The following is a 9,928-nucleotide window of genomic DNA, read 5'->3' on the forward strand; positions in this document are numbered from 1 at the left end:
GACGTTAGGTATATTTACATAGAGCTGCTCTACAATAGCGAACATAACAATATTACAGAACGGTTCTGAGACGAGAATAAAATACACAAATAAGTACAGCAGAAACGTTCAACACCATGACAGAACATCATTGAGCCATATTCCCTTCAGTCTCTTTTCTCTGTTTCCTCTCTTTTGTACAAAATATTCACTCACGAGCTCACGGAATTAAAAAATAAAAATACTGGATCAGTTTAACTTATGAAATAAAATACTAAAAAAAAAAAAAATTCAAGTACTTCTTGTGTTTGTTTTCTGAGGAGGACAAAACAAAAATTGAGGAAGAAGAAAGGAAGAGAAAACAACCCCCCCAAACATCTTTCTTTTATTTAGTTGCATTTTAGAAAAGACTCGTGTCCCAAAACGCTTGCTGTGTTTGCCTATAATGCTAAACATTCATCCGCACATTCAAAGTCAGAAACATTTCAACCCCCAAAAACAGCCTCCTTTTTTTTTTTTTTTTTTTTTCCACCCTCGATTCTCATTGACTGGACTTTGCCAACTTTATTGCTGTTCTTTATCGGTTTTTTCTTTATTCATTTTCTTCATTTTCATTCGCCTGTTCTGAAACCAGATTTTGACTTGGCGTTCAGTGAGATTAAGGACTCTGGCTACTTCGTACCTCCGGTCCCGTGTAAGGTACATATTGAATAAAAACTCTTTTTCCAGTTCCAGGGTCTGATACTTTGTGTAAGGACATCTTTTCTTCCTCGTGGAGCGCGCATGAATCCAATTTGCGACGGGATTGTCTGAGAAAGAAGATATTTTTTTTTTTTTTTGAAAAAGAAATCAATGTATACAGCTGCCTTTCTTCCCTCCCCCCTCCACGTCCTAGCGTGTCCATAGAAAGAAACCTGTTTAATTAGCAGATCTTACCTAAATATTTTAAGTGACCTTCAGAAGAGTTTAATCTGTTTATTTTGGAGGGGTCATTTCCTTTTCTTTTGCTGCTGTTCTCACATAAAAGTTTCAGTAAATAAAACTGTAGCAATGGGTTTAAAATAATAATTATCCACATGACTGCTACTAGCAGTAATCTAAGAACATAGTCATAAAAAGTCAAAATTCCCACCATTTCATAGGCCCATAAACTCTTTTTACAACCTCAGCTCTCCAACACTTTCCCTCGAAGCTCTCACAGACCTGGAAAGTCCAGTTTATTTTTGTAATATCTTAAAATGACACTCGAGGTGCCCCCCTGGCTCCCAGAAATAGCTTTTTCCTAGCCTTTAGGACCTCGCACAGCCCCACTCGGCTGGGCAGAGAGAGTGGTGCTCGCCTCCTTCGCTCTTTCCCCGTTTTAGGGAGCTCCCTGGCAGCCAAAAGCCAGGCATTCGCCCCCTGATTCCTCGCCTGATTTTTATCACGAGGGTGCCTGGCACCGGCCCGCGTGTAATAAATAGAGGTGTGAGATAGGCAGCGAGATACAGAGCCACAAAGGTGCTCCCAGCTGCTGCCACCCAGCTCAACACTCGAAAACCGCCTTTCGAGCCCAAAGTTAGGCCAGGAGGTGCAGCCTGCACATGGTGCACCCCGGGCCCCCCCTGCTAGCCCCACGGCTGGGGCTGAGCCCAGCTCCAGCAGGGGTTTTGCAGCACTTTTGGGGCAGAGCCGGGTCCCCGCTTGCAGGCTGGAGGTGCGGGTGGTGCTGGTGGTTACCTGACCCCGCTGCTGCCCCCCCCTCCCCGTGTTCAAGGTTTCGTGGTGCTTGTTTTTTTTCCCTCCCTCTCTCACTTGGGCTGCAGAAGATGTTTCTTCAAGTGTATGGTCCAATGTCCTGCGCTCGCTGCCTTTTGCCCCCAGCTGCCTGCGCGCACTCAGCTCTTGCCTTCCCCATCCTAATTTTCCTCCTCGCTCTTTCTCCCCCCGGCCCCCCCGCCCAGGGTACCCACCTTTTCCTTTATTCCCACGTGCTGGGATATTTTAGGAACAATTGCACGGGTGCAGCTCCTCTTGATTTTTCAAACAGATAAAGAGACACCTCTGCATTTATTCAGAGAGCCTCCTTTCCCCTCCCAAACCCCCACAGCAACACGTTCACTTCCAGCCAGCAGCTCGTCCTCCTTCTTTGAAAGTGGAAATATTTGAAAGCAAAGAGGCTTCTCCCCCTGCCTAGCCCCCTCGCACACGCACTCCCTGCCTTTCCTTTCCTTCCTTCCTTTTTTTTTTTTTTTTTAATTCCCCCCAGTGGAAGGTGATGAATATTTGATCAAAGCAGCCAACAGCCCCCCTGCAAAAATAGCCTAAACAGCCCAAAACAAAGTACAGATATTCGCTCTCAGGCTCTGCTAGGCGGACTCTCTCAAACCCCCAGATCTTCCTGCATATCTGGAGTTTTAGGGTCGGGCTCTCTAAGGTAATTTCATTTTATTGAGTACGGTCCTGGAAGCTGTAATGCCTCCCCGGTTGTAAACAAGAATGACTTCGACTTACTAGGGTCTAATTCGTGCTTTTCTTCTTTGTGTTTGCTGGAAGCGATGGCTTCGGACTCCGGGGAAGGAATTGTCTGCGCTGCTCTGTCTCTCAGCTCCCCGGGAGCCGCGTACATGTAGTCCGGGTAGCCGCGGCCGTCCGCGGGGCCGCATTCTGCCCTCCGCCCGGGGAAGGCGTCGGGTTTGAGGCCGTAGGGGCGGCCGCCGGGTGCGAAGGCCGGGAAGGAGACGGCCCCGGCGAGGGGCTCCAGCCAAGTCCGCATGTACCTGGGCTCGGCCCCCACGGGCGCCTGGGGGGCGTACGGGTGGTAGCCCACGGACGACTGGGAGTGCACGGGAGCCCAGGAGGTTGTAAAAACGGCCGGCTTGGGGGCGAAACTGCAGGAAGGAAAGTCGGCACAGTCCGGGACTAATCCTGAAGGTCTGGCAGCAGCCGGGTGGGAGGCAGTGGTGGGGAACCTGGAGGCCAAGAGCTCTTCGTTTTCATGGCTTATCAAGGAGTCTACATAGTAGTTGCTTATGGGGCCAGAAGCCGACATGGTTCCCCCTCTTTTACATTCATAAGATTATTGTATGAACTGTATGTGTACTTTTTATCTTCTCATAGAACAATCAGGGCAGGTAATTATTTTTTCAGCCTTTCCCAGTTTGCCATTGGCTGCCCGCCCTCACGTGATTGTATTTACCCAAAAATATAGCGTGGATCAATCCGCAGGTCTTTTTTTAATAGCGCCTATGCGACCTGGCTTTTGCTAAAAGCTCTGGAAATAACGCGGAGCGGGGGAGGCGGGAGGCGGCTCCGCGGGGGCCGGGGGCTGCCCTGCCCGAGCCGGGCACGGCGACCCCAGGGCTGAGGAAGGTGGAAGGTAACCGGGGAAGGTAGCGCAGGAACTATTTCTTGACGTAATTTGTCTCTGTCCTTCGATTCTGCAGCTCCCAGGCTAGGCTGGCTACGTGAAAATTGAATATCTCGGGTGGCGAGGGGAGCGGGGCGAAGTGGGCTTAGAGTTGGGCTCCCCACAGCACTTCTCCAAAGAACCGTGGGGGGAGAGGCTTCTAGGCACAAACGGAGCTTTTGTCATCTTTTTTTTTTTTTTTTTTTTTTTTTTTTTTCAGCGATGTCTAAACCGTCAGCCTGCCTAACAGCTGAGAAATCTGGGGGGCACAGGCACATCCATTCCTGCTTTGCAAACTAAGTGTCTTCCGGAGGAAAACCAAAATGTGTAGATGTGAGGAGCACCTTTGAAAAGAGGAAGGGAAAATAATAACACCACCACCACTTAAAAAAAAAAAAAAAAAAAAAAAAGGAAAGAGCTTTTGCAGTGAAAGGCTGCATTATTCGGCAAGTAGTCGTGGATGTTTTTATGTCCTTCAATAAAATTTTTACGAGGATCATTTGATTGTTCATAAATGTGTCGTTCATTAAATAAAACTGTAAGACTGACTTTCAGCTATAAGGCGTAGCTGAGGATGAGAACGCTTTTGCGTATTAGGAGCGAGCAACAATGTGTGGTTGGCACATGATTGTTCTGTTTTTGTTTGTTTTTTGTGTTTTTTTTTTTTTTAAACGCGTGGAAACTTTTCTTTTTGCACCAAATCGATTGAAGAAGTTGGGAGCGTTAAAAAATCCGTGATACCCTGCCTGCATTTTGAGAGAATAACCTTTCCTTTGTAAGGGAAGACAGGTAGGTAAATAGCTCACGCCCATTGGAGTCTGAAAGAATGGAGTTAGGCGATTTCTCTGGAAAGAAAGAAAGAAAAAAGATACCTAACCAAAAATAACCCCTCATTATTTATTTTTTTTTTCAAGAAACCAAACAAGAAAATAATAATCTGGATTGTCTAGGCTCTCCAGGGCTATTCATCACCTCGGGTTTTATAGGGCTGGGGTGACATGGTGGGGAGAGAGGGAAATGGTCAAAATTTGCAAGAACAAGAAAAAGTGTGGGCTCAGAAAGCGGTGGTGTTTCCTCCTAGGGAGAGACAGGCAGGCAGGAAGGCACAGGGGGTGGGCAGTGTGTCTCCAGTGATGCAGCGTTCACAAGTGACACACGCTCTGTACAGTCTGTGCAGGTCCCATGAACACACATGACAGAATTGTATTCCTTTTTTTTTTTTTTTTTTTTTTTTTTTTTCTCAGCAACTTGCATGGGAAACTCGAGCATTAGGAGAAAAGGGATTAAAGCAGATCCGGGCACAAACAGGCGAGAAGACGTGATGCTGCGAGGAGAGCCCCCAGACCCTCCAAAGTTGCCTCAGCTGAGCCAAGATAAAATCCTGCACCTTAATTTGAGTAAAAAGCTGCAGCAGGCTGCCCTTGCAGCTGCTAGAAATAAGATTTCCCTCTCGGAAAACAGGGAAGGCTTTAAAAGAAAAATGTGAGGGGGGTGGTGGGGGATGTTTGTGAAGGGATTCAAGGTTTTCCAAATTCGAAGGGAAGAGACATCAACTCGGTCACCCACAGAATTTATTCCTCGTTCCGTTTTAAGTCCCCTGCTTTATGTGAGCCCTTAAAGGGAAATATTCCTGCAGGAGCAGAATGTCTTCTTTGGCCTTTATCGAGACCAATTTATCTGTCAATCACAACTCTCCAATGACGGTTATTTTTATGTTCACGAGAAAAAAATATATATATATGGTCATCATTCTTTTATCTATTCCCATTTTTAAAATACTTACTGTGCAAGGTTGCTAATATACTGGGAGGTGACATGTGCAGGGGAAAAAGCAGCTTGGCTTTTCTACTTTGGTGGAATATTCTAAAGAAAAACCTTACAAAAGAAGGGTTGTCTGCAGACGTATATGCAGAAGGGGAGAGAGAGAAAGAAAAAACAGGCAAAGGGAGAAGGAGAGAGAGAGAAAGACGCTGAACATGCAGAGGGAGAGAAGCACCGAAAAGCAGAGGCAGTGGGGACGTTTTCCAAAGGAAAAAAATGTCAGAATATACCACAGACGAACCACAAAACGAGCAGAAATTACCCAAGCAACAGAGTTATAATGAGGAGCAGCAGTTTTTGTAACCTTAATGCAAGCAGACAAGGTCACTAAATTAGTCGTGGATGGTGCATTTTGGTGTTACACAAAGGCAAACATAATATCTTGCAAAGATTTCTTTTATTTATACGGAAACCTCCAGCACATAGAATTGTTCACTCCCCATATTGTTGTGGGATCTACAAAAAAAAAAAAAAATCATAGCGCTTGTAATACAAACCCCTTCCATTCAGAGCCTGCTCGTCTCTGAGAATTAAGCAGTACAAAGCAGAGATGGAGACACTTCACCTTAAAGCAAACTAAAGACACGGCTCAAGACAACGTTTTCTCCCCGGTTAGCTGCAGAATCCCAAAACACGATGTGAACCCACATGAAATATTCTCCTTTCACGCTTATCTCGACATGAAACCATCCCCATGGATGAATGCAAAGTTACGTGAATAAAGTCCACTCAGAGTGCAGGGCAAAGAAAGCAAGATCCTGAGATATTCTTCTTTTAAGTAGTAGTGGCTCCAAGCAAACATCCACACAGGAATTAAAACACGCCTTGCTATTGAATTCAGCAGCTACAAGGTTATCTCGCATCTTTTATGCACGCTCCAGCTAGACTCTTATGCCTCCACAAAAGCTCCGATACTTGTTTAATGGGAGATTACCTCTTCTGAAATGATGGTGAACTATCAGATCCCTTCCAGGCAGACTAATATCTTTTCCTCTCACCTCCCCTTTTGAATCTGCAGGGGGAAGAAACTTAATTGCATTGAGAAAAACTAACACTAGCAGTCCACAAGCTGTAAGAGCATTTTATTTTGTTTGGTTTTATTCCTGGTGGAGGGAGAAAAAAAATCGCTTCGCAAATTAGGACGTTACAGAAAATCAAGCCTTTGTCTGAGCACTGTCCTGGCCCGTTGACTTCTGACACCTTTCGGAGCTAAATGCTTCTTCCCATGTTCGCCCTGCTCTCTGCAAGTGCTGTGTGTGCTCAGCCCGAGCTGCATCCCTTCCCTTCCCTGGGCTCTCCGCTTGCTTCGAAATCTTTTAGTTTCGCTTTGAGAAATTCTCCCCTGATTGGAAGGAACGGAGACAAAAATAATCCTAATAAAATAAAAAGACAGAAGAGGGAGGGGAAAAAAAAAAAAAGAAAAAAAAAAAAAAAAAGAAACACTACTGGAGAGCCTGCTCACTGAAGTGACACTGCTTTCTTTGATTTTTACATTTAAAAATTTTTTTTTTTTTTTTTGAAAACTGATGGTAGTGAAAAGGCAGCAACTGGGGGTAGGGTGGGGGGCATCCGTGCTGCAACTGCAGGCCTGAGAGCAGGCAGTAGCCGCCGCCTTCCTGCAGAGAGGGGCTGCGGCTCCTGCGCCCGCCCGGGGCACCCCGAGGCCGGGACCGGAGCCGCCCGCGGGGGCAGCCCGGAGGCTCCACCGGGGGGCCCGGGGACGAGCAGGCACCGCGCCCCCCTTGACAGGCAGACAAACGGAGCCTCCTCGCACACACACACACGGGGAGGGGAAAAGGAGGGGAGAGAGGAAAAAAAAAAAAAAAAAAAAGAACAAGCGCATTCCCCCGCTTTCCCTTGGTTCAATTAACACTGTCAAGTTCGGATTAAAAAAGAAATCGGCGTTTTCTCGCCGCTCCTTCCCCCCCGGCCCCGCTGCACACCTCCAGCCGTGCCGGAGCAGGGAAGGGAGGTGCTGGTTCATATCTCTCCATAAGCGAAACGAAAGTCAGCCTGCAGCCAGCGCCAACTTCCAGCCAGCAGCACGCCCCTGCGCCTGCATCCCCAGCCCCAGCCCAGGATAAAGTTCCCTTCTTTCCTCCGCTTTGTCCTTCCCCATTCCCTTCCTCTTTAGCCTGCTCAAGTTCTTTCTGTCTTTTGTTCCTTTTCTTCACCCCTCCTTTTAATTTATTAAAAAAAAAAAAAAAAAGAGAGAGAGAGAGAGAGAGGGAAGAAACTGTACACAATAGATTGCACGAATGTAAAGCAGACTCTCTGAAGAGGCTGCGAAATATTTCTTGATCCCCCAGATGCCTCTATTTATTCCAGGATTGTCTGTTAAAGTAAATAAATATGGAGAAAGATTAATTTCAGGTCAGATACCATCCATGGTTCTTGCAGCAGCGCGATTGCAGGCTATAGGCTTTGCCTTTCCCCTACTAAATTCTTTGGCTGCTCAAAAATCATATTTAATCAGGGTTTCTTACAAGTTATCATACGGGGAAAGCTCCCCAGGACAACAACTGACCAGTGGAACTTGCACGCACAGCGCCCTGTATCAACCTAACTTCAAACCTAACCCAATATGGGAGTCATAGCTAAGGCAAATAAAATCAACGTTCAGTTAAAAGGACACTGCAGGAGTTTTTTACCTGCTTAAGTGCTTTCTCCCCCCCTTCTGTTTGTTGCTAAGAATTCCTGTCTCTCCAGTGTTGGAGGTACGGGTAATAGACAATAAATTCCGAGGTGCAATTAAAGCTCAGAACAATTTCTTTAAGTGTGTTATGGTGTCCTTTTCCAAAATTTCAGGTCTCCACCAGACGAAGCCTACTGCAGATGTTCGCAAACAGCAGCTTGTCTGCAGCAGCCGGGGAGGGCACGAAACGAAGCCCCACGCCACGCTGAGGCATACCAGGTTAGCTCGGTTTTGGGTGTGATATGAAATGCAGGTCAAGAGAAGGGGAAAAAAATTTCCCAGAGAAGTAAATTAAAAGAAGAGCAAGAAAACAAGCCTGAACCCAGAGAGGCGAACTGTATACTGCCTGAAGAAACATATTTCTATACTTCTCCCTTTACATTTATTATGTTTCTGTCAGACACCCTGTAATTAGCATAGATAACTATAGTTGCAAGCTCCAAGTTGTGTCTGCAAATTCTATTGTTTGGCTGCTACAGTTGCACACCAGCGAGCTTGAAAGCGAGCACAAGGTGTTAGGAAGAGTCTGGTGCCCTCAAATAAGACAATAACCCCACAAAATGCATGGGGGGGCGGGAGGGAGGCGGAGGGGCGAAGGGTGCTGCTTTAGGCGATGGATTCCAGCCCAAGCTGCACCGCAATATCTCTGGCCTGGTGCAAACGTCTCCTCCAGGAGATCAGCCCAGTGCTAAACCTGCCTGTATCTGCCACAGATATGGCTTAAAATACAGAATATTGAGGCGATGCCCCGTTCCTGTCCTCATCCACCCCTCCTTTCCAAGCAGCTCCATGCACAGCTCCTCTGCGGAACCAGCTGCCTCTGCAAGGACTTGGTGGACACCCCGACACCCAAAGGGAACGACCTGGTGCGGGGACATTTACTGCCACACGCGGCTCCCCCCCTGGCAGCCCCGGTCCTTTTGCAGCCCCAGAGCGGGCACATCTCGCAGGGAGGTGCTGAGCCATCAGCAGACTTGCTCCAAGTCCAGCGGAGCAAATATCTGCATAAACCAGGATTGCTTGTTTGTTTTCTTTCTTTTTTTGGAGGGGAAGGAGGGGGGGGACCAAACCAGAATATAGCCCACTTCTTCCCCTGCTGCAAAACGGGAGAGTTTATCAACGCAACCCCATCTTCCCACAGCCTCCTACTCAACTTCTCCGACCCATTGCTTTGGCTAGGAGGTATTTTGCAAAACCACCCAAAGTCATTCCTAGCAGCAAAGGATAAAGTTCATACATAGGCAATGCGCTCACACACACGCACACACACGAGCAAAAGCCTCCAGGTTTTAAAATTACACCTGCTGGGAGAGGAGCATTATACAAAGAGACGCAAGAAAAATTATGCAATCCAGCGTATCGTAATATCTCTAATATTTTACTCTGATAACAGCATCAGAAAGTGCATGAACATTAGCAACAAAGCAAACAATATTACGTGAAGAAAGATGAAGGCGAACAGCATGGTGTCTTTTTGACTACCCATGTTTTTACATAAAAAACAGGCACATCTATACAAAATAGTTGGAGCAATAAATTCCCACCGTCCTTCTTCCTGATCTAATATCATAATTAAAAAACAGTAGGGGAGATTTTAACTTTTATTGCATTTCTGGAGTTGGGTTGCTAAACATATATTAACTTTAGATTCTTCTCTTTCTCTCCAGGGGGGTGGTCTCTCAGAAATAAAATCAATCTTAATATACAGAGAATAGATATTGTTTTGTCTTGTACATGCTGTTAGAAGAAAGGGAAAGAAATCTGCAGATAGTTAATACAGAGAAGGCAAACTCATCATACATGTAATGAATCCTTTAAATCATTCAATTATCACAGCACTAATATCAAATAATTATGGTTAAAAGTACCAGTAATCAACCTTGTCCCTGTTGAAATATTAATTTACAGTATTGTGAATGAGCTTCTTCCATTTTTTTTCTTCCCTTACCCTTTTTTGAACTCGCTTATTACATTTTTCCAGCCTGGTGCAGTCAACCTAAAATAGTGATGAAAATAGCCGTACTCCATGCAACATTGCTTTGAAC

At 46.0% G+C, this 9,928-nt stretch overlaps 1 protein-coding gene across 1 annotated transcript; it reads right to left on the reverse strand.

Moving 5' to 3' along the window:
• Positions 1–543: 543 nt before the first annotated feature.
• On the reverse strand, positions 544–3,033 carry HOXC9 (homeobox C9; the record flags this gene model as incomplete). The annotated part of the gene is made up of 2 exons (XM_084303511.1): positions 2,473–3,033; positions 544–788 (listed from the first exon to the last, which is right to left on the reverse strand). Exons 1-2 carry the CDS (start codon positions 3,008–3,010, stop codon positions 544–546), a joined length of 783 nt encoding a protein of 260 aa, XP_084159637.1. The 5' UTR covers positions 3,011–3,033.
• Between the last annotated feature and the right edge of the window lie 6,895 nt (positions 3,034–9,928).

Source organism: Netta rufina (genome assembly GCF_964035555.1).
Source record: "Netta rufina genome assembly, chromosome: 30".
NCBI lineage: Eukaryota > Metazoa > Chordata > Aves > Anseriformes > Anatidae > Netta > Netta rufina.